Source organism: Cyphomyrmex costatus, unplaced genomic scaffold, assembly GCF_001594065.2.
Source record: "Cyphomyrmex costatus isolate MS0001 unplaced genomic scaffold, Ccosl1.0 scaffold505, whole genome shotgun sequence".
Lineage (NCBI taxonomy): Eukaryota > Metazoa > Arthropoda > Insecta > Hymenoptera > Formicidae > Cyphomyrmex > Cyphomyrmex costatus.
This window is the reverse complement of record NW_017279311.1, coordinates 186,882-213,222: the sequence shown is the minus strand read 5'-3', so window position 1 is coordinate 213,222 and position 26,341 is coordinate 186,882. Positions and strand designations below refer to the sequence as shown.

Sequence of the window (26,341 nt, the reverse complement as noted above, 5' to 3'; positions counted from 1 at the left end):
TCCTGCCAGAGCTCGTCTCCCGCGTTTGGGCAACCGAAATGGTTCGTTACTCCCTCTCACCCTTTGCTTAGTAGCAAACGCCTAGGTGAACCCTCAGAGTCGCAATCGATTCGATGACGATAACATCGTGATCTTGCACGCTAGATCTCGGCGATATTGAATTAGTAACTGGGACAAGATGATCGGTCTTGCATTAACCGTTAATTATTCGCATACACTACGCCGCACCGTGAGAGATATTCCCAGGTATTCCCGGGTCACGCTACCGGTTCATATGAGGTCATCGAAGCTATCGATATCGGATTTTGTAAAAATATTGATTTAACGAGTTTAACGAAAATTTTACATTGCAACACCTAATTCATTAGTCCTAATTGTAAACTTTTCCTTTAATATAGAATCGTCAAATTATGAATTGTAGAAACTTATAACGCTCTAATAATATTAAGTTTGAAATTATGACAGTCGCTTTCATGTGTAGATGCTGCATTGATTGTGCTAACAAAGGTATTTACATTTATGTAAAATTTTCTCAGTACTATCTTGCTGCTGCTGTAATCCGTTATTTACGCTAGCAATATTTCTCTCGCTACACAATAGAGAGAAAATTCTAAAACTCAGGTCACGTGTAATAATTCTACGTGACGTGAATGCTCTGATTGTGAAAAAGATTAAATACTTCAAATTCCGATGTTTTGATTATCTATTTGGAACGTTAGAAATTATTTTACAGCACGATCAACGCTAAGGACTATGGTAGAATTTTAGTAATATGTCAAGTAATATAAAATAGTGACGCTAATTGGGAAAAATAAGGCCTATATAAACGAGCAAAAACGGTTTTTCTCTATTAGTATATAAAAAGTAATTGAAAATGATTATCAAATCTAACAAAACGCGAAAAATACATCGGAATACGTACAACAATCCATTTTATTCAGCATGTAATTAATAAAATTAGTTTTTTAATGTTTCAATACTCTAAAATCATTCCTTTTCTCTCTAAATATATATATATATATATATATAAGAAACAATCTCCATCTTTGTGACAATGGTAGATAAGAGGTATATATGTACATGTATTTCACTTGAAGCAGTGCGAGTGTACTACGCGTCTACTCGACTGTGCCATGTTTTGACGTGTTAGGAAACTCGATGATCGTCTTGCGACTTGACTCGCCAAGTATCTATCTGATAAGCGGGGCTTATACCAGAGAAGCAACAAGATATAGATCACTTCACTCGCGAACCTAGCCCGATAATGTGATGTGAGGGCGTCGTTCTAAGTGCTTCTCATCTAGTTTAAATAAATATTATCAATTTCCTAAATATATAGCAGGCTACAAAATATGCAAATAGCAACTCTTAGCAAAACACGTAGTATTAAATAAAAATAACTTGCAAATATTAACCTAAAAAATTTTTTTTTAATTATAACAAAGAAAAGGATAAGAGAAGAAAATACGTCAACCCTTGCGAAACCATTTTGTTTTATTTTGAGTTATAGAGTCATAAAGCGAGATATACGAGAGCATACTAAAATCCAATAGGGGATATGCATATTTTATCCGTGAGACAGAACACGAATTAAAATACGCGATAATTCCGACAACTAGAATTATGTGGCAATCGCCACGGTATTGTTTTATCTTTAATCACATAAAACGAAACAAATGCAAACTGCAAACGTAATTTCAACGAGCTTCTATATAATACGAGCTGATTTTTGTGTCGCTGACATTCTTCTTCTTATGCCGGCGCCAGACGTATATAAATATTAAATTTCAATTACATTCACAAGCGGAATGCACAATTATGAAAATCATCTTATGAATTATAAAAATTGTGAGGGATAATGAAATCCAAAGCGGACAGAGCCATTCTAGAACACCGTTTATGCATTATTTTAATCCACAAAAAATCTCATGAAATAGAGATTCATATAATGAGACGAGAAAAGGCCAGTATTAACGAGTTGTGAAAATTTTGCATCTGAAAACAATTATTTGGGTCGCAATCGATCAAAATCTTTCCTGAAAGTCACAAATTTATAAATTCATACATTTTGATCTATTTGTTCAACCACTGTGTCTACAATTACACTTTAAAATGCAGTCCTTGCTAAGAGGTTTGATTAAAAGCGCGTACTACTACTGCGTGATATATGTAGTCTCTTTGTCTGACTAAAACGACGTGATCTACTTGGCGCACAGTCACCAAGCTCTTGTCCGATCAAGTAGTGGACGATCCACTTGGCGCGAATGCATCCTTTATCTGATCAAAGATGAATCGATCTATCTGACGAAACCTAGACTTCTTTTCAATGATCGAAGGATATCCACTTAACGTGATTTTGCTTTCGTTTCTCATTATTCTCTATAAATGAAAATCATGCTCGAGACAATTTTTCAATACATCTTCGATATTTCACACATGCTTTCTCATAACAAAAACGATTAATCATCCCCTATCGAAGTTGTTGTGTTGATAGACCACAAAAGTTATTCGATAAATTATTAATGATAAGTTCAATATTAATCACCTACTTTGCATGAATTATTATTATATGTATTTTCATGATTAAGTTTAGATGCTTTTTATTGTCTCGAGGGAAGCTTGTTAATAATTATTTAACAAGCGATGTCTAATAAAATGATTTTTGCAGCAAGAAATATTTAGTTATTAACTAAATTATATTTTTAAAACAAAATAAGTGAAATTTACGATTAAGACTTTTCTTGATTACTTTGAAGCTAATATTTGACATCGTTATTTTATCCCGTATTAAGATGTTCGAACACTTCAGTAAAAAAGAGAGCATGGAATGTCACCCCAGAGACGGTATTAGCGACAGTATTCTGATAGGCTGACATTTATAGCAAGCCATGTCACATCCGGAATTTTAGAATCCAATGTATGTTGAAGAAATAATTTTGGAAATATTTTTCAGGCTTTTTTCCATTACATAAATTTGTCTACATTACATAGTATTATTTTGTAAAGTAAATAAATAACTAAAACATAACAAGTATGATTTAAAAAATATTGATAATAATTTTTGTAATAAGAAATTTTTCATAATTACGGATTCTAGATTTGAAATTTCTTGCTTTGATAAAAATTTTATAAATTTGCAAGTAATAATACTTCGTTTTATTAGCAAATAAATATAATTCTATCTCTTGTAACATATGGAGCTTCGTGGAAATCAATTAAATATTATCGCTTTATGGAATCAGTTAAATATTACAGTTTTATTTTATGAAATCGATTAATTTGGTTCATCGAAGTGAAAAAATACGAATCAGTGAGCATTCGAAAATCTCCTAGTTACTCGTGGAGCTGTTTAATAAGAGTATAGGACGCGTGAGTGGTAGGGATGGGTGAACAGAGAAATGTGGAGGGTAATCGTATTTCCGGCGAATTTCCGACTCGATTAATCGACTAATCGGCACCAACTAACGATATGCCTATAATTTCAACGTATAACATCGCATATATTCGCGGTAAAGTCGTTTGCCCGGAGTTCAGTGAGACAACGCCTCGTTTCTGAATTTTCATCGATCTGTCCAAATCCGTGGATTCGGCCTTACCCGCCGTAAGCGACGCGACGCCACGTTACACCATTTTTAGCCCAACATCGGCCGGGTGAAACTTTCCCCTTCTGGTCCACCGATAAAAATAAATATTTCGCGAAAAAGAGGAAACTATTAAAGGTCAACAGGGCGTGGCTGTCGCGCGACAAAGTAATTACTGAAAATATGTAAACAGACTTCTGACGTCAAGAGTTCTCATTATTTTGAATAATTATTCTTCAAGGAATTTAACATTTCTAGAAGTAATAAAACTAGAAATGTTCTAGAAGAAATAAAACGCACCGTTTCAATCGAATTTCTCTCTTGTCGATCTTATTGCGCGCGCGAATTATTTATGCTTTTAAATTAGTTTTATACGAGCTTATGGAGGCTTTGAAACTTGATGATAATCCACATAAAAAATAATTAATAATAATATATCTAGATTTCTAACTTTCCTGGTTTTTAACTTTTATTATCAACTTTTGTAATGTTAACTGAGATTACTTTTTGCCGGCTCGGACAACTTTATTATTTTAATCACAGTGCATTTACGTAATACAATTTATTAGATAACATCAGATGCTATTATTTAATTTTGTTTCTAATAAAATTACATATATTTAAGATTAAAAACTACGTCATGCTGGACGTTCAATATTATTGCAAATTTTACATTTTCTAAAGTTTAAAAAACATCAATCCTGTATGTGAAGATTTTTACTTTATCTCTCCCTCGCACATATTTCAAAAAATAACACCTTTGACATTTCAATTTCATCGCGCAATTGAGATTAAATTTTATCGCATTTTAGCGAGATATATAAACAAAATATATAAAGATATATATTGATTTTTAAGCCGCAAAAAGAAATAATGTATCAATGAATTAATCTATAAATCAAAACTGGAAATTAAAGTAAATATTAGTACGACGTAAAATAAATTCTGATAACAAAAATTCTCAGTCAAGCGAAATTACAGCTCTTTGTCGAGGTTTTTACGACGAATTTCGTGATACCGCTGGGGCTTTGGTATCATATATATTCGCGAAACCAACATGTGAACCATTGAAGTTTCAGAACAGTTCCATGTAAAAATGAATCGAATTATTGAGGTTTCTGCGTACACCGCGAGTGGCACTTATACATATATGTATGTCAGATCGTATTGGAAAAAGTTTTTATCAGTATATGCATGTAGGTATATGCAGTCCCCGTTAATAGTCTAACATGGATGATAGTATTGAGAAAATTACTGCTAATTCACTCCAAAAGAAATATGAAGATTGATAAAAGCGGAAATTTTTCAATTACGTTTTAATTACGATCAAATCTTCTCAACGCGTGACCTTTTAAACACATAAATAAAAGTACGAGAGAATTACTAATTCGTTTTTAGAAAAAATATGAGTTAATTGAAAATCGATGCTTATGGAATACAAGCATAGAGAATTGTCCAATTGCTACGTCATGTCATTATTACAATTTGATAATGCTGACAATTTAATATCTTCAACTCTGTTTTGGTTTAACTTGCTAAGGCAAGATTATCTTCAAACTCATATAAAAACTAGGATAGTTTCCAGACTATGTCATGCATATCAAAATCATTGTCGCCCATCTTTGTTGTAGATCATGCTAATTCTACCAACGTTACTATACTTTCAAGAGACTCCACAAACTTGATATTTGACATCTCAAGCATAAATTTGTCGATATTTTCATAAAGTTTAATCGCAAAATAATGGTACTTTATAAACCTCGTGCCTTTGTAATATCAAAAGAAAAGTTATCTATTTACTTACACTCAAACTCGAAACTTATAAAATACGTGCTTCGAGAGTATCTGCAAATCTTGTTTATGCACACTGAGTTACATCTAAGCATGCATTGTAATACTAATTGTATTCCCGATTATCTACTAAGAGATTAAACATAACTTTATTAACCCAATTGCATTCTCATTTGCCTGCTTGGTTTATATCAACGTAAAATATTAGTGTACTCTAAATACAAATAGTGAATACATATTTATAAAGAATCTGATTACGAAGGAAATAAAAACATGGTATAATCTGTATAACGAGGAAATTTTTCAACTTTCTGTCCGTAAAAGAATTAATTAGAGTTATGAAATTTGCATAATATTCTATAAATTAAATTTTCAAAGAGATTGTTTCAGATTTAAATAATTTATAGACAATCTGTGCAATTAATTGAGCCATATCTCTTTTTAACAACGATTCCTTATTTATTCTATTATTTACTCAAATAGCTCTATTCTATATATTCGAAACAAACGTAGAATAATACTAGACTACGTTTGGTGAAGTTCCTAATAATATACACTTGCTACCTTTAGAATATAAAATCCAAATTGAATTTTACGGCTATAATTGAAAGCTAGAATGAAGGAAGGAGTTATAAATTACTAATTTGTTTTATTGAAATAACTCAGTAATATTCATGTATCATGAATTATGCTAACTTAATAAATATTTATGTGACATAACTACTTTTAAGTAAGTTTAGCCATAAGATGATACTAATTATGCTACAAGTTAAAAGTTCTTCAAGTATACAGAATAAACGTACTTTTACGAAAAACTGAAGAGGAAAAAAAAGTTGCGGTTATGAAATAGGAGAGATGTGGAATATCACTAACTGGAATAACCGTACTATAACCGTGCACGTCAGACACATATACATACGTCTCTCGTTATCAAATTTAGTTCAATTATATTATTTGAAAGCTAGATTTTAGCTTCCAAGCTAAACTGCAATTAATAATATATTTCTCAAAATTACATACCGAATGCAATCTGTGAAATTGTTTGCTATACCTACAAAAACTTGTACAACAATACAGTAAACATTAACGATTAGTGGCAATGTTACAACTAATCTAAACAGACTGTAGAAAGGTAATTTTAACGATTGCTTCCAAAATGAGGCGCAAATATAAGACAAAACAAATATCGTAATATTCGACAATCCCCATTATTTCATAACAATCACCTCTCCTCTACAATTCTACATTAAAATGAATAAATAAAATTGAATAATTAAAAAAATATTTAAAACATTTTATTTGTTATCTCTTACTTGAAATATAACGTACAAAAAAAATGTGAAATATTCTATATTAAAATTCTAAAGTTTGTAAATAAAAACGAACTTTTTTGAAATTTAAAAATCAACAAGTAAAAAATAACAATCAGAGTTGGCATCGAAAAAAAAGGTAATACGATAATTAAACAACAACTCTTTTGTACTTGCTCTCCTTTTTGTCTATTGATATAATTTTGATTAAAATTCTATTTTTTATCTTGTGCATTTCATGCAATATTTTTGATTACGTAAATTTTTTTCTTTTGCGTATATTTTATAAAAGGAAAAAATATAATATAATATTTATATTTTTTTCAAACACACAACAAATACGAAATCTTAATTGATTTTTTTCTAAAAATATTGTAATTATACTATAAAATAGAGTGAACTGTGTTCGATTCAGTTTGTGTTGGCTAGAGAAATAAGCGTAAATGAACGCGTCGCACAAAATCGCCGAGTTTAATTCGGTGAAGTGTCGCGCTCGGTCAATCGCGCAGAAGCAGATACGGTGCATGCTAATGGGAATTGTGAATAGTAGCGCCGCTCATCAATGACAATGACGCTGACGAGAGGAACAATAACACCAGGCGCTTTGTCGATTGCATTAGCGAGGGCACGCAGCAAGCGGCAAACAAAAGCTTTCATCCTCCGCCGCGTCGAGACAACTGCGTAACTATTCACTCATAAACGACGTACGTCTTTACAGAAACAAAGACCCTCGCCGTCTCTATCTTAATAGCATTCTCGAAAAGCTTACAAAGTGCTTTATAAGCTATATACCGCTGTATAATTATAAACAGAACAACTGTCGAATTGCCCTGAAAAATGCAACACTGTCATGCTGTTTATTATCTACTGCACTACACCATCTTTTGCAGATATTATTTATTTGCAGATAAAACAGTGAGAATAATTAAATACCGCGTTCATACATCTGACATTCATATAACAATAATTAAATGCCACAGGAATGAAGGGATTAAGGAAAGCAATTGTTTGCAAAACTCTACGAAAACTATATGGAAATCCCACGATATTCAAACGGCTCTTCAATTATATACGAAATTGTACAAATTCATTTTAGAATTTATACAATTGTAATTAAAATCCGGCGTAAAAGCAGCCGTATGTATAAAGCAATGGTTGCAAAGGATAAATGTGGCTCAGTGGTAACAATGTTATAGTTACCGAAGCTTTTGATAACAGTAGTCAAGATACAAAATAAAATCAGGGCAAATGCTTTGACACACAAAGAGAAACGTTTGAGTTAATCGAGTCCGTTTGAGCTTCAGAAACAAGTTTTCCCGCTTTAAGTTGTTAATTAGCATATATACCTGTTATTGTAACGATATTAAGGTTGCAAAGCGTTTTGACATTTGCAAGTAGATAGTAGGGAGATGCTATCCGCTTACGAAAATGTTTCTTTCATAAACAGAATAATGCACGAAAAATTTTAATGGAAGGTCTTCATTTATAGGAAACGTTAACATAGTTTTAAGAGCATAAATGCTACTTCATGGTAATAAATATTCAACAAAATATTTTAGCTGTTTTCTGCTATATTATAAATAAGTGGTACTGTCTCCACTTTCCGAAACCAAAATATTATAGTTTCTTATCACCTCGTCGCGGTAAGTTACGTACAAATTCCTGCAAATGTAGAAACTGGTTGTAGCTTCGAGCAATGGAGTTTCACTAATTTTGCTAATTAAAGCGGTCTCTGTTTCAATAACCAACTTCGCGTTAAACGCAAAATAATAATCAAACTTGGAATTACTACGAGCCAGAGATCCTTCTCTAATAAATGCTAATAATGCACTTATAAAGGCAGAAGAATAATTAAAAAATGTCATTAAAAATATTAAAGTTGTATTAAGAATGAGACAAAAATTGTTTCATTCTTAATACAACTTTAATATTTTTAATGATTGAAATCATATTTCATAATATTTAATGAAATAATAAACGCAATGTAACTATAATATAATATAATTTTTCCTCAAATCTCTGAAAATATAATTTCGCAAGTCCTATAGCTCTTGTAGGTATAACATTACGCCATATCTGATCTTGTCGATAATTACTTGCTCGATAGTTATGTAAACGTTTCGCACACACACAATGTGACTATACTAATAATATTCGCAGACAATTATGTAAACTCCACGTCATTCGTGTACAGTCAAGCGAGAACAGTGTTCGATGCAATTCCTGATGCTGTCGCATAGACCACCAGACTCGCAATTTCGTCGCGGCCGACCGCTAAATCCGCACCACACTTTCCAGAAACAATACCGCCATCGTTAATTAATAAACCACTAGCACGCGGATGTCATCACGCCTAATTGCGAGCGCGTCAAAGCGCGACACTAGACCGGATACAGAGAGCTGCAGCATCAACTGCTTGTTCGACGATAGTAGTGGTCATCGCACAAAACGCTCTACAGGACAAAAGCTTTCTGTCCCTAGTCGGACGGCTCGTGAATACCGGTCTGGTGTGCCGACGGGACTCGTTTTAATTGTGCGAAACAAAGGACCACTCTTAAGCGCGTATGAGAGCGAAGCGTGTACGCGACGTGTAACGAAACTAACTTGTTGATCTCACTTAAGCGAAGAGCGTTATTAAGAAGCGCCCAGGGAATAATTGCGCTGCGATGTCACCGGATTTCGTGGCTCGAGCCCGCAAAGTTACATATTTAATGCAAAAGAGCGCTTTGAATTCAGCCGCATATTTGCCGAAACTTGAATTCTGGAATGGCGCAGCCATTTCGAAGCGAATCTTGGATTCTAGAATTTGTAGCTGAAATACCGAAGACGTCTCTATCCTAGTTAAACGTCAGAAATATCTAATTCTATACGAGATTAAAAATATTTTGCAAAAAAAAAACTCATAAAAACATCGTCGTTGTGAAATTAATAGAAAGTATAATAGATTAGAAAATACTGCTTTTTTTTTTACTTGGCTATTTTCAGACTATCGGTATTTATAGGTGTTGAAAATACGTGGGTCGGATAAGAAGTAATGGACAGTGAAACGTAACTTGTAAAGGAAAAGAGATATTCAAATAATACAAAAAAGGCATGAAAGTGCATTTTATTGGCTACAAGAACATAACATTATTTTTCAACGTAGTTACTATTTACAGCTACACATTTTTTCCAACGGTAAATTTCTTTTCTCATCCGATCAATGAAAAATTCCGACGGTCTTTCCCAGATCCATGACTTCATTGCGTCCTTCACTTCATCATCTGTGATAAAATAAATGCCCTTAAGAGCCTTCTTTTTTTTTTTTTGAAAGAAGTAAAAATCGCAGAGCATCAAATCCGCCAGTTCCCGACGCACGAAATTTTATTGCAAATTGCACTTATTCACAGTACTTCAATCAACAGTTTCATCACTATAAACAGCCTGTAAACGACGATGAATGTCACTAGGATTTATTTGTCGGATGATGAACTGAAAGATGCAGTGAAGTGGATAGGGAAAGACCGCCGGAATTCTTCATTGACCGAATGAGAAAACTGGTTCACACCGTTGGGAGAAATGTTTAGTTGTAAATAGTGAAAAGTACGTTGAAAAGTAATGGTACGTTCTTGTGCTCAATAAAATGCACTTTCATGCCTTTTTGTTCACGAGCACCAAAAGAACTGTCCGTTACTTTTCAGCTGACTCCCGTAGATAATTGCAAGTAGCTTCTACATAAATTTTCTTCACCAGTAGAAACGTAGAGAAAGTCTACTCCGAAAAAAGGCTCTTTCATTGAACATTTATTTATATTGTATATTTAATGTTTGTATTATTAAATAATTCCTGAAACTATGTATTTAGGGCTGAATTGCGAAGATTAGCTATTTAATCATAAATATTTTAATTATTATTATGTAAAATTATTATATAATCATTTTAGTTGTAGTTTTTATATATTGCTTTATATACATTTAATTTTTGTATATGCATAATTTTTGTATATGTATAATTCTTGTAATTTTTTCTTTCTATTGCTACAGGCAAGAAAATAAAAGTTTCTACGATCTATACTTGCTTTTTAAAATAAAAAGTCTGCTTCTGCGAGTAAGTGTTTACAGAACCTCGTATTGTGGGGATCACAAATCGAGGAGTCATCAACAATAATCTTTTTGCTCCACGAAATAGCTTTTGGCGAGCTTAAAGAAGTGTTCGGCTTGAAAGAACACGAGATTGTGTTAGAACGCTTGATCACATCTTCCGCTTTACTCTTTAGATTAGATAGGTGATAAATTTCATTCCAAGTGGAAGAAAAAATGTTCACAGTACAATTGGATTCTAATTTTATACAGAAGAAAAAAATAGTAACATATATTTACAAGTACCATCTTCTCAAAGTTGTTCTCTTTCTCTTTTCCAGTATATTAATATAATAAAGAGCTTTTATATATTATATATACGATATGCTCTTTTATATAATAAAAAATTATAATTTATATCATTCAAATGTTACATTTACAGAGATGTATACCATACATCTACGAATACATAAGTCAATTAATTATACATACACATATAAATTAATTAAAATAATATAATGCAACAGTTGCATAATAATGAGCGCATTATACAATAGAAGCGCTAGAATAATAATTATGTTTTCATCTAAATTTTGTCGCTATAATTTTCATTGTTATGTCACCTTTCTCGATTCAAAAAGCAAATCCATTAATATTTAAATGGAACTTCCACACAATTCTATAAACATTTCACCTCAAAGGAAGACTTTTTTACTTTATTGATTGAAAAGCTACAGACTGCAAATTTTCATTTTGTTGCTCACAGTAACATATATAAAGAAAATAATTGAAATTATTATATAATAATAATTAAATATGGAGCACTGTTGTAATATATAAAAATTGTTTTTTCAGCTTGGTCCAATGCGAATCACGAGGGAGAAAATGTTGGGCGATTAGGCGGAGTGGAAGAGATGCGCGTAAAGCACCCTATTTCCGAATTTCTGAGGTACTTACACATCAATGCTTCCTTTCGTATGAAAAACATGAAGATGACGAATCCCTTGCTTCTTCCCACATGGCAAACTCACTTCTATTGGTGCAGCTCACAAGCAAACTCTTTGATCGACGGTGACGTCGCTTCAGGGCCGCAAATTTTGCCGTTGCAAAAAGTGCTTTTTAACAACGCAGTGAAGAACTCAAAGTCGGAAAGTGACACATTCAGAAATTCAAAGAAATCAGGAAATCTCTTCGTCCCTGTTTTATATCCCTTTATATTTTTGTGTGTATGATGGCATCAGCCAATCGCGGAAAAACAAGAATAAAAAATAATCTATGCAAATGCTTCAATGTATTTCTCTTTTAAATGTAGAGATAAATAGTTAACGGTCGCAAGCAATAAATAAAGGAAAATAAAAATGTCAGATTTATAAGAACCTATTTATATCTAATTTATTTCTGTGTAGTCGTTTAAATATGCAATGAATTGAAATTAATGTGTACACAGTTTGTTACACATTTTGTACGTAACAAAAACGTTGAAATGTTCTTTCTAGATTATAAAAAGCTTAATTTTATAATTGTCTCTAAATTAATTTTAGAAAAAGAAACTTCAAAGATAAGTATATTACATTTATTGAATAAATGTATTAATTTATTTTCTTGTTATTTCAGAGAAACATCAAGCAATTAATGCTATTAGTTTATATTATGTTTTACGTTTATTATATTTACATTTAGAGTAAAAAATTTGATTTTTTATAATAAAATAGTAAATTTTTTTTCCAATACAGAATGCATATATATATTTATATATATATATGTAATTAGAATTTTTTAAACTAACATTATCGTATGTGTCAATCGGAAAGATCGCAATTTCTCAGTTGGAAAATCTGACATTAATTAGAAGAAAAAAAGTCGACTCGTAAAACGATCTCGCTTCAGAATTAGTTACTTCATGACTTCCGCTCGTTTCCTCCATCAGAATGGAGCTCAACGGCGCCGAAGTGTGCGAGACGAATATTTAACGATTGCAATATTGTTGTCGATAAAATTGGAGCTTTAAAATATTATATGAATACAGTTAACGTTATTCTCATATTCTACGTATTCTGGTAGTTAGTATACATATATTATATAGTTATATATATATATGTATAATGTAATTTCTACAAGATATGTCGTAATATCTGAGAGTTTTTTCTTGTCAACTTATAAAATATAAAAAATTTCGTAAAATTTGTTACATTATTTATAAGATTTACATTATTTATAAGTTACATTATTTATAAGATTATTTAGAAAAATTAATTGCATAATTAATTAATTAAAAATTAATTAAACGTTATAAATAACATAGAGTCTGTAGTATAGAGCAAATATTCCAATATTCTCAATTTAATTAATTTAATAAACTGAAAAACATAATTTATGCTTTGGCAATCCATATATACAGAGTGTCCGGAAGTTAAATGTTGAAACTTCTGGAGTGTGTAAGGGATCGATAAACTGAGAAAAACGTAAAAATATACTCTATTTTTGCTTCTCGTTTTGGAAAAGATCGCAAAAGAGACCAAACGTAGTTGCTTCGTTCTTAGACGCGAGGAAGTAACGTCTTGGCCACCCCGATCACCTAACCTGACACCACTGGACTTTTTTGTGTAAAGGGTCTTAAAGCAGAAAGTTTATTCATTGTCAATCAACTGAAGAGAACAATTGAGAAGTCGAATCGAAGCTGCGGTGCACTAAGTATCACCAGATCAGTATTTGGCTGCAACACGAGCTGTCTGTATTGATGATATGCTTGCATTTTTGCAAGAGGCCAACATTTTAAACAATATCTATATTAATTAAGTGAATAAATATGACATGAATAAGTAATAAAAAAGTTCAAAAACGAAAATTATGTTTTGTCTCTTTTGCGATTTTCTCCAAAATGAAGCAAAAACGAGCACATCTCTACAAGACTTTTTTTCTTAGTTTATCGATCATCTATGGCACATCTACACGCTTCCAAAGTTTTGACATTTAAATTCCGGACACCCTATATACTCATACTATTAAATTGACAAGAAAAAATAATTTTATTGTATTGCGTAGAAATTATATCACGCTTGTAAATAAAATAATAAGATTTATAATAATAATAAGAAAAAAGTGCTAAAGAAAGCGGATGAATAGTAAAAACAGATTATATTATATGTGAGAGAAAATATGAGAAAATATAAGAAGTGTGTGAGAAGAAAAAAATTGGAAATGTTATGCTTGTAATCTTTACCTAAGTCTGAGACGCAATTGAAAAGTATGAGTATACAGGAACAGGGAATAACAAATTTCAAGTTATCAGAAACCGTATGTATCAGAATACTCTTGATTTTGAGGTAGAAATATTAATACCCACCATTCGCGCGATTAATAAAAATCGAGATAACTTCTTATAAACCTCCTTACAAAGCCATCCTCTTGAGACACAATCACATAAAAACACTACTAACATAAAAAGTAAAACTTCTGAGCACTTGCAACTAGCACTGACATAGAAAAAACGAAACAAAAGAAACTAAAAGAAATACTGAGATACCGATCCACTGATTACTTAAAGTCAAATGTAGAATCAATTCCGCTCAAAGAAAAAGAGTAACAAAAAATATAGATATAATTTCTCGCAAATCCTCTCTCGCAATAACACCTCTCTTAAAAATAAAAACACACCTGAGAGCCTAATTCACACCAAGGATAACATTTCCAATTATCCAAAGTCGAATCTAGCCGAAGGAAGTGAAATAAAAAAATTTTAATAATATCCAATAAATTTCAAAAATCCGTCATTCCCTTATTGTCTGTGCTTTCCAATTGTGCTTTACGCTTGAGTTTTAAGGCTCTGCCTGTAATAAAGTGGACGAATTTCTCTTTCAGGTGACAAACCGAGAAGAAAAAATACAAACATGCCGGTTGGTGGACGAGTCGCGGGTAAAGTTGGGATCTATAGCTCTCACTACAATGGTAATATGGATGTGGATGTCATTCCATTAGGTATATATAAGACCACATTAGTACCAAAGCAATTTTTTATGTTTGTTTGTGACTGTGTATATATATATATAGCTGTACAATTGTGACTGTAATGAATTCATCACATAGGTTGTTAATATTGATGTAAATAAATTGCAAAAATTGCTTCGGTATGATTGTGGTATACAATGTTGGCAATCAGTGGCGTAATTCTGTGACAAATCGCCGAGAGGACTTTTCTTCCTACGTGCATTATTTCTGTGCTACGATGTAATCTAAGTATCTCGGCAGATTATTTTCCATAATCTCGGTATAATTTATTACTTTACGTTTATGAATTGCAAAAAGAAATTTGTTTTTTAATAACTAATTATTTTCTTTTCCAAAAGTGAATTAAAGTCCTTTCATGTAGAAAAAAAGGTGTATGTTTAATTGTGTAACTATTATTTCTCATATCTTTTTGATACGTTGAAATTGTTTTCTGTTATTACATTTTGTGTATACAACAAAATCGCTTGTAGAAAATTATTGGCTATCGTTTAAAATATTATCTTCTTTTTTGTTAAAAAAAAAAGCTTGGCTGGATTATCAATGTGCTTTGGTTATACAACACATTATGATTCTTATGTATTCTGTACGATTATTACATGAGAAAGTGTAAAAAATTATTATTTACTCTATCTTTTTATATAAATATTTCAAATTTATTTTTATCATCGAATATATGCAGTATTCGAATGCAAACCGAGCTTTGATTCTATTACGCCACTATAACGTCACACAACGTGCTATCGCATGATATATGAATTCCGACGTAAATGGTCAAACACACAGCGTACTTTTGGCAGCGGCATATGAAATGCTGGTGAAATCAATAACGCAACCAGAATTGCGCTAATGTTTACCGAATGTAGTAGGAAATTTACGAAAATGTTGACTCTGGGCCAACTGCCGTAAAACCATCCTCTTCTAATTTACAAATAATTTCTACGTCGCTTCAGTCGAGTACCTTACTCGTAATTGGATTTTCTCCAAGTTGTGTAATATCGCTTATCGATCTTCGTGAGCATAGAAGTTCAAAGAAGATTGGAGCAACGCGAATTACCTTTGAATGATGATTTTACAAATCATCTCAAATCAAAATAGAATTAAAGTTGAAAATGTGATATTTTTTCACAATTTGAAATTTAACAAAAAACACGATGTTATTACATACGAAAACAATTACATGCTTCCTTAAAACTTTTAGGGTTAATCTTATTCTGAAGAGTGAAATCTCACACTTAAAGATTGAAAACTGAACCACCTTTTTTCAAGACCGGTTCAATTTTCACTCTTTAGAATGAGATTCCACTTGAAAGAATTTAGAGAATAAGGAATATTCAAGATTAAAATATTAAGATGTCTCATAAATAACATATAATGCTTTAATAATATATTCAAATAACAATTAATAAAAATAAAAATTTCGAACTCGGAACGTCGGGATCACAATAGCTTTAAAGTTAGAAGACAATCTTGAGCATTTTTTCCATTTAAGTAGAAATTAAATTTACGTAAATTTTAATAAAGAATGAATTAGTTTTATTGGATCTGTCGTTTCATGTGTATTATTTAATATATATATATATATAAACATTCTTTATATATTCTTTTCTACATCAACGTACATTGTTAATTTTAAATATCACCGTGTCAAAAAATTATCCTCGCGTTTAAAAAATTTTTTACCTTTACAATTTTACATCATGATACATTTTAACTTTACCGTTCATATCGAAAAACCAAGGATTGTTATATTCTCCAGAAAAATTCTCTAGCAGAGAGAAAGAGCTTCGAGAGAAAAGTTAGCTTATTACCGAGTCAGCATCTCACGAGTTTTAAGTTCTGTCTATTCTATTTTTGCCACAGTAATATTTAGATTTAGAGAAGCGTAGAATATTTACTCAGGAAAAAGATACATTATTCTGCCGTTAAAATATAAGTTTTAAAACGTGAAAAAACAAAATAATATCCCGACATTCAGCAGCTATAGTTTCATTAGAAGTCACGTACTCCGAATTCAAGTGTTATCTGAAGTTTTAAGCACCGTCCGAACACTGGCGCAACTACAATTCGTCGACAACGAAACTTTAAAATTCGCCGTCGTTATCGTAATGGTCTAAGAGAAGGTTTTTTAGAACGACCGTCAAATAACAAGCGTTAAATTACGCGGAAACCATTCGAGTTTGTGGTGTAATAACGACTTTCTTCAGTAAATACTAATGAAAATCTGTAATTTGCATCAGAATCATTGGTTAAAATCAAATAGCAATTTTTCGAGCGTCACTCGATACTAATTATTCAAATAATTAGCATGTATATCGTTTAAATTTCACTATTTGATTAATACAGCTTTTTGTTGACTTCAAGAAGTAAACGTATTAAAAGATGTGACAAAAATAATGAGATATACATAAATCAACAGAATCATCAGTCCAAAGAAACTTCATTCAGTTTCTCATTATAATGTACAAAGTTCAAAATGCCAAGTTTGATAATTCCAGAAACGTGAAGTACGAAATGAAAGCAGACTTTCCGCATAATCAATATCGTGCTATGAATATTTCACGTTTTTGCGATTATTATACATATTTCTTTATGAATTTTTATATCCTATTATTATATTTTTAATATCGAAATTAATTTTAATATGATATAAAAAAGTCGATTTAATGTTAAATATTTTAATACAATATTTAACACTCTCTCTCTCTCTCTCTCTCTCTCTCTCTCTCTCTCTCTTTCTCTCTCTCTCTTTCTCTCTCTTTAAAATAGCTTATAAAAATTTATAAAACTGAGGAGAAAATTTCTAAATCTATAAATATTTCCTATATTCTGCGAAATATTTAATACATCTCACACCACTTTCACATCTTATTTTTTTCAAATATAAAATCAATATCGATGAATATGGAATAAGACAAGATATAAAATTGGCACATAAATAATAATTATTATTACAATGCTTATTAAATAAATCGATTGGAATATCATATAATTGGAATATTTCTTTTATTTAAACTTTAAACATTGAAAACACAATCTCTGATACCTCAATAATATTGTCTCTCAATTGCCACGCCAATTTATATAATATCTAACCTCGCGAAAAGAGAAAAATTAAATATAAACTTTAAATCCTATTTTTAAAATATCTATTTCAGGTAAAAAAAATGAAAAATATCTAAATATTATTAACAATTTCTCTTATCACATTTTACATTAATACTTTTTATTTACATGGATACGTATGAAAAAATTAATAAACAAGTTTTTTGTCTTGTGTCTTTTATTATGAAATATCATTGAATGAAGCATAAACTTTCTTTATCAATTAGTTACTGTCTCTATTACTAAAAAAATATCTAAAAATAATAATATCTTTACGCAGACACATGGTACTCTCAGCAGTACAGTTTTCGAAAAAAACTTATCTTTGTAAAATATATGACAAAAAGTGTGAAAGACGATATTATCTTTAATAAATTTAAAATCAATTTTAGCATAGAAAACAAAGATCACACTCTATCATTATTCATCACTTTTTATATGCCTGAGTTAAAAATTATTTTCTCTCCTTTTAATTTGTATCAGAGCATGTTTAAATTTTGATCATTAGTGTATTTATAACATAATATTCCATAAGTATGCAATCAGAAAATAATCAGACTAATGAAATAATAAGTTCTGTTTTTCAGCTTTTTACGTATGTATTTTAACGTGCATAATAAATCAATATAGACAATTATTAAGGATAAAATATTTAATCATCCATTTCAAGGCAATAAATTCATGAAATATATTATTTCATATTTATAATATTTTCATTATTCAAAACAGGAATTTCTAATTACTCTTTTAAACATAATCAGAGCAATAAATTAAAAATTTATAAAATTATCTGATATTTCATATAAATAAAAGTGTGAAATACTTTATTGTAACATTCTTACCAAATTCAATTTTTTACATATATAATACATCAATTAATGTTGTAAAAGCAAAGGCTAATTTCTCACATCCTTTGATTATTTTTCTGATAATCCTTATTTTATACATATTCTCGTATTTATCATTTTCACAGATCCATTGCCTTACGATTTAAATAAAACGCGATTTATCACTCACCAATACGATGCACAGCAGCGGAGGTGCAAGATACAAGTTGATCTGTAAAATACACAAATACAGAACTAAAAATAAATATTTCAAAATACAATTATTGTGCGCATTAAATTTTGATTCATCTTTTGAATATTAAATAAAAAGAGATATTAAATGAAAAATGATATTATTTACGAATTATTATAAATAATACAACTCCGAAATCTCATGATCCTATCAGCATACAATACTTAAAAAATATTTTTTAAATATTGTGCGCTGATTGGAGAATTTCCGGGACATAGAAAAGTTGATTAATTCTGCATAAATATACATAAATAATAAATTACCTAATGGTTACTTCGCCGTTGCTTGATGACCTCCCAGGCCTCTTTCTCCTCCTCCTTTCAGATTTCAGCATTGCGATCGTAGAATACAACACTCTCGAACACGATAATTACGAACGCGCGTAATACTATAATCACGACAATTCCGCGATACTTTTACACTTTACACTCCCGACGCTAAACGTCCGCTCACCTTCTTACACTTCGACGGCGAAAATAGCGCGAGAAGAGAATATAATAGAATAGAAATACAAACCGCTTAACACCCGCGTCTCCCAAATTAATTAACGTAATTAACGTAATGGCAAATCTCGCACGGCGAGGCAAATTCTAAGACGCGGCCAACTTCGAGCTCCACATAACCGACACGTTATTGCCGCACGCAGTCTCAGTTTCGTACACTTGTCTGCAACTGGAATAATAAGTGGCCCATAAAAGCATCTTACAGGGCGATTATTTGTTTTGCTGATGTATTGAAACGCGTGAGTGAATATAAGCTCACGACTTGAAGTTAAAGACGAAACATCCGCGGAATGCAATGTCCGGAAATATGGTTATGATCGCTTTGTCGATCGCTCGCGTGATCAAATTTCAATTTTCGCGAGATAGAGAGACCTTGTAAACGTCCCGCTCAAATACAAACGAAGGACCTATATATCGATACGTAGTTAATATAGGTATTACAGATAAAAGGATTAACTCCGCTCTCGATTCTCCGAGGCGATCCGTTACGTTCCTGCGACCATCGCCATCTATGCGTTACGTGACGCGTAACTGACAAATTGGAAAGTGAAGTTGGCAATTTCATGGATACCACACGACGTGAATCAAAATTAACGACTGATTGAAACGCGACAGACCGTTCGAAAATATACAAATGAGATTCAAGAATTCACGCGATGCATTCCGAAAACGCATAAATTTATTATTAATACACGTGTATTTCATAAAATACACGTATTAATAATAAATAATCGTGTTATATGGCTTTTCATTACTCGACTCACTCCATTCGATTCGAATATAATCGTTCCATGTAATCATCCCGCTCTGCTTTTGATATAGATATATTATTTCAGTCTCTTCTGTATCTTGAATGAGATGAAAGTTACAAACGAAAGTAAATTTACTAAAATATCTCTAATTTTATTGTTAATACTTAATGAATTTTCTCACTTTTTCAATTTCTACCTTGTTTCATAAGACAAAATCAACCCTATAGAGTGACGTAAAGCTCAATGCGAATTATATTCGTCTTAAAAATCATTATAGAAATAATTAGCCCACAAGTATCACCTCAAAAATGATAATTTATGAGAATTACATTCAGCATTTCACCTCGAAGCTGCTCTGAATTATGGTATTATACGAAATATCTTAATTTGATAAACAAGAGCCCTCGATTGCAGGATATGCGTACGTATTAATTGTTAATCGAAAGTTAAATGATCATGCGGTCAATATCTCATTAAATGTCGGTACAGAATAATCGCGTTTGGAGCTTTGTCGTACCTACCATAATTCGAGAGGTAACTGTACGCAGTACGTCTACTCGCTCAAGTGACGACGCACGAATGATAGGCATGATAACGTGATGATCTCTTGTTTACCCAGCTACGTACAGCGCGCCGTTAGCCGTTACGCGGTACATAAACAAATCCGAAATCCGCATTATCGAAATATTCAACGCTTCTCGAAATAATTATATGCTGAATACGTATAAGCCATAGATCATTTCGACAAGCACGAGGATCACCATTCCTCGTTCTGCGTATCTTTTCGTAGACTCAGCGTCGCCTAAATTAACGATTGCTTCTCGATTGAGAACACTGGGCAACGAAATTTGATCTTTTGTCTTCTATCGTAAGTGAAAACTTACGACGAGTCATCGTCGACGTATTCTGCTTACTGAACTCGAGTATGTCGGTCAACTGTTAGTTTGCAATTTTGAGAAAAATGGTGTAAAGGTCAATTTGGAAAATTTTTACAACGTTGTAGTATCGGCAATAGATTTTTCTTTCTATGTTTAATTAATAATACGTATCGACTTTTAGTTTGAAAGCGCATTTCGTTTCGTTTCAGTACGATTTTTCCTTTTCGAGATACAGCAATTTAAAAATAGCTCTTTCCTCTTTTCCTATGTTGATACATGAAAAAGTATTTTATACCACCTCAATTATGTGGAAAGTAACTGCTTTTGTACTTACATAATATTATACTTTTCACATGATGCAATATTAAGAAAGAATAAAATGTTCATTTTCAAATTGCTATATTTTGAAAATGAAAAATTATACCGAGACAAAACAAGCATTTTCAAACTTTTTGTGTGGAATCAACTAAATTTAGAAAAATAACCATTTTTCCGATAGATTTTTATTTAATTCGTGAAATCTTCGTTAAAAAGAAATGGCTAAATAATTCGCATAGAACGGTTAAATTAACTATCAGTAATCAATTTATCAATAACGATTGATTGTTAGGTATGTGTAATATCTGCAATACAAAGCCCATTTCAGGTGATATATAATTCACGACGGAATTTTATTTATAACTTTATGTGCATCGGAAAATATGAAAGGTATTTTAAAATTCGGAGTAAATAACATACATACATAAAATGCATGTAGAAATATATTGAAATATACAGGTATATAAAATTATAAATTCAAGTATAAATTTTGACGCAAATTATAAATCATCCAAAACAAGCGTAATAAATTAAGTAAAAAATAATCAAAATTTAATAAAATTTAATATAATTTAAGTTATAAAAGTCAATAATGAGTGACACATATTTAGGTGTATTTATACGTAAGCTTTTTACGAGATGATGGAATATTGCATAGTAATTATTTCAATCGTTTTATAACTTGAAAGCTATTACGACTTTGACATTTTTATATTGAGATTTTTAATCCAATTATTCTCCAAAATGCTATTAACCCTCCGGAGCTGACGTCAAAATTGGTAATACAGTTACTGACGTTGACCCATTTAATTAACGCAGTTCATTAATTTTAAGGAATTAAAATGACATAACTCGTATAAAAACGAATAAATATTAATGTTTCAAATAAGGTAGTGGGCTAATGGGAATTAGCGCCGTACACCGTGCGCAATTATTTCTTATAAAAACTTTATCGTAGCTAACGATTACATGTTTTTCAGAGATATAAAATACAAACATCTGTTTTATATTTCTAATGTAATTATCTTAATTGTAATAAGTTAGTTACCGTTAATGTAATCATTAGTTAAAATTTGTGTACGAAATAATTGCGCACAGTATACAACGCTATAAATTCTATTAGCCTGTTTCCTTGTTAAATATATTTGTATTTCTCGGGGATTTTATCAATTTTAAATAATAAATACGAATATATATATACATTAAATATATTTTAATAAGAATAATCCGAATTTGCAAATGCAACATGAAAAAATAAATGTTTAAAGTTAACAAATTTTTAATAAAAAGTATAAATGAGTGGATCTAATTGATCCACAGCTCCGAAGGATTAAAATGTGATTATTATAGGACATCTCGTAGTTTATGTTGTGCTTCCTAAATCCTCTTAAATCTTTCATAAACTTATTTTAAAATGAAGCGGACGTATTCGTCGTGACAAGCGGAAAACTAGATTTTATAGCAGCAGATTATAAAGATGACGTAAAGCCAGACAAAGTAAACTTAAACGTTAAGTCTTTTCATTAAGTAAGATGTGATTGGGAGAAAAAAATTATATCAATGTTTTTTATAAAAATAATATATATTTTAACAGAGTAACATAAAATTATATTTATAATCGAAATCTGAAAAGATACGAAAGCTTTATTGGTAAACTCAAAAACGCAACTTGCGCGAGTTTTATTCCTACAAACTGTTTCCATCGGAAATTGGAAATTGGAAATGATATATAGGCTTTAGGAATAAAGCTTTTTCAAATAACAGTTTCAAGCCTGTCAATTCAGCTTGAAAGTCCTTTAGATATCGATTATAAATACACGTGTGGTTTTATGTTGCTGTATCAAAATGTCACTCTATAATGTTAATCTTTTTCCAAACAATAATATTGTATATACATAATTCACTTCTTAATCAATTCTACAATTTTTTTATCCAGTATAACATATGCGAAACAGTTTCACCAATGTAAAATTAACTTTCTACCATTCTGTTTATATCCTTTTGTAACGTTTAAGAGAGGAGACAATAAAAAGTAATGTAAACTAAGATTAAAGTTAATATTACATTGGAAAAACCGGACATAAATGCTACTTAATATTTAAATGTAACAGATGCATGTAGAAGTGCGAAATAAATCCAGCCTCGTTTCAGGAAAGGGCTACAGTGGCATAAACGAGGAGATCATCTGGATCAGCATAGGCATGGGGATCACCATAGCCATCTTGATCACCATAGCGCTCTGCTATATTGCCCGTGAAAAGTGTCGCAAACGACACGAAGGATATTATACGTCATGACGTATGTTTCCGCCGCCCTCGTGGGCGTCCTGGTCATTTAGCCCGACGACACCAGGCATCCTTTTCAGTCCGACCACGTCAAGAGGTAAACCACGGGCTTACTACATCACCGTCTAAATTCTCTCACGCTTCTCCACGGAAAAAGCCTCGGTATAGCCGCACAAAAAACTCCAACGGAATATGGACGAACGTAAAGAAAATGCACGTTCATTTCATTTACATTAACGTACCGTGTGGTTATACGGGCCGCGCAAAATGGATTTTCCAATCAGGGAAATCCGGGGATTATAACAGAGATCTCTGATTTTATCGTTCCTCTGAAAAGAAGTCACATTCGAAAAAGGGGTTGAAAGAGTTAAAAGGATTTTCTAATTGAAACTTGGGGGAAACGGGTAGATCGATTATTAACTGAACGTCTGCAATTTGAATCTTTTTCATCCAGCCCAAGCTTTTTTACTGCTCTATAGAAAACTTTCGAAAAATGAGAAAAATTCTGGATTACTTTTTAACATCTCCGTTACATTATCAAATCGTTTTTTAACTCATATCTTTTATAGGAGGGGAGAACCGCGGTTTCCGCTCCCGTTTATTTCGGAGCAATTTAAGAGCGTCTCGCTTTCGCAAAAAAGTTTCAAATTGTGGGCAGATGGTTAAAATAAAACTGTAAGATGGGAAAATAATGTCACGCGCAAGGTAAAAATTTAAAGAGCGGCAAGATACGTTTCATCTATGGGAAAATCGATTTTATATTTCTCCGAGCGTAAAGTTTTATCATCGGCATATAGTAATACTCTCTTTTGGGACACCTTTCAGTACCTCGTTCGCAAGACACGTTCTCAGCAATATCAAGCGTTGTGGGCTATTGCCAGGGCATATTTCCTGTGAGAGAGTGAGAGAGAGAGAGAGAGAGAGAGAGAAAGAGAGAGAGAGAATAACTTTTGCACCATTACGCACACTGGGAAGAGTAAAGATTCTCACGAAAGGGAAGAATAGCATCGTTTTAAAAGCTCATAGGCTACTATCTAAAGGCGTCTATCTAAAATGGAGACAGTAGTCTAGCACGGATTTGTAGCGGCGCGGCGGAACGATGACTATGCGAGGTACACTATAAGTATAATAGTTCTCCGACGTTCAACAAATTGTGATTTCTTCTAAACACACTCGAGCTTTGTATTTCTATCTAGACAGTAGAGTGATGTGGGTGTACGTGTGAGAGTACTGCAGTCAATGGACCATTATTCTCATTCGCGCCTGTACGTGTCCTCGAAAGAGCTTTTCGCTGTTAAAACGTTTCTAAAAGGCGACAACGGGGGGTGCTGACACTATCTGGTTAAAAGTGTACTGCACAAAGTAAATGGCAATTATCTGCAAGATGGAAGCGAGCTGGCTCCTCGACTAAATGTAGACAAAGTAAAATTAATGATATGACTTTTATTCTCGTGGAAACGTTATCCTAATTTTTTTGAAATTCAAATGCGAAGGAAAATGAAATTGTCTTTAATGTTACCTTTACTTCCTACTTTATGAAAAGATTTTTTTTTTTTACATTCAAATTAAAATATAATTAGCGCTGTTAATCGAAACATGATTAGAACAGAATGAAAAATCGAAAAAAATCCACAGAACTAATCCACTCACATTTTTATAATTTTGATTGAAAATTGAAACTTTATTATAGAGCCTTATCTTTTAGTTTCGTAAAATGTATTTCTATTCGATTGTATTCTTTAATTAGTTTAATTCATCTATTTTTGCCGCAAATAAATATTTTTTGAAAGATTTACGAATAATACATAATTTATTAGGAATATTTTTCGTGCAAAATATACGTACAATTGATAAGCAAAATTAATGCGCTTATAACAGTTGCAATATACTTAATTGTAAATGCATTTCACATAAGAGTCGTCAATGTTGAAAGTGTCGACAAGGTCTACAAAGATTTTAATCCGTGCGCCAATTATTCGGTCGAGTAACGCGAAGGAAAGAAGTCGTCTTAAAAGATTAAGATGTTTTTCACACGTCTCTCCGATGCCTTTCAGATAATTGTCTGGATATATTCTCATCACGAATGCGAATGATATCGCCCGGAATCGTTTTCATTACTCATCCAACGTTTTACCTTGGGACAAATGGAAGTCCCATCAAAGTGCTCTCAAGTAGAAAATTCTTGCTCCAAATGAAGGTGCGGTGATTTACGACTATTACGTATTACGAGCGTTTTCACGGATCACGCGATCGTTTATCGTGCCGTAAAATAGAAGCCGGAGCAGATCTTATTAATGATTATTAAACGAATCTTTATACCCCTTTCTCTTGAACGTGAGGCTCTAGATGCAGCTCTGGCATTATTGGCAAGCGGTCGATAAAATCTTGAGCTGAATAATTCTAAAGCATGGATAATTCTTTTACGTCGTTTACCGTAATTAACTTCGTTATCTACCGAAACTTCGATATTCATTTATATCGTATAACGTGTTGCGATGCGATAAAGTTTCAATCTCGTGCTTCCTGCTTCCTCTGCGGTATCAGCTGGAGAAAAATCGCTTAACTCTCTTTCGGAGATGGTTTGCGTTCTTACTTTGCTCGATACTTTGATAACATTTCATACTATTGGGCCGTCTCTTGCAGCTGACGCTAATCAAGGCGTCATGCATTTCCATTGA

At 31.9% G+C, this 26,341-nt stretch overlaps 1 protein-coding gene across 2 annotated transcripts; it reads left to right on the top strand.

Annotated features, from left to right (window-relative positions):
* Positions 1 to 23,781, top strand: LOC108778653 (uncharacterized). 2 transcript variants are annotated; one of them, XM_018545880.1, is made up of 4 exons: positions 1 to 41; positions 11,596 to 11,689; positions 14,599 to 14,685; positions 23,530 to 23,781. In XM_018545880.1, exons 3-4 carry the CDS (start codon positions 14,628 to 14,630, stop codon positions 23,673 to 23,675), a joined length of 204 nt encoding a protein of 67 aa, XP_018401382.1. In that variant the 5' UTR covers positions 1 to 41; positions 11,596 to 11,689; positions 14,599 to 14,627; the 3' UTR covers positions 23,676 to 23,781. The 2 variants fall into 2 exon arrangements, with proteins under 2 accessions (XP_018401382.1, XP_018401384.1); XM_018545882.1 differs by lacking the exons at positions 1 to 41; positions 11,596 to 11,689 and having other exon boundaries at positions 14,659 to 14,715.
* Positions 23,782 to 26,341: the final 2,560 nt, after the last annotated feature.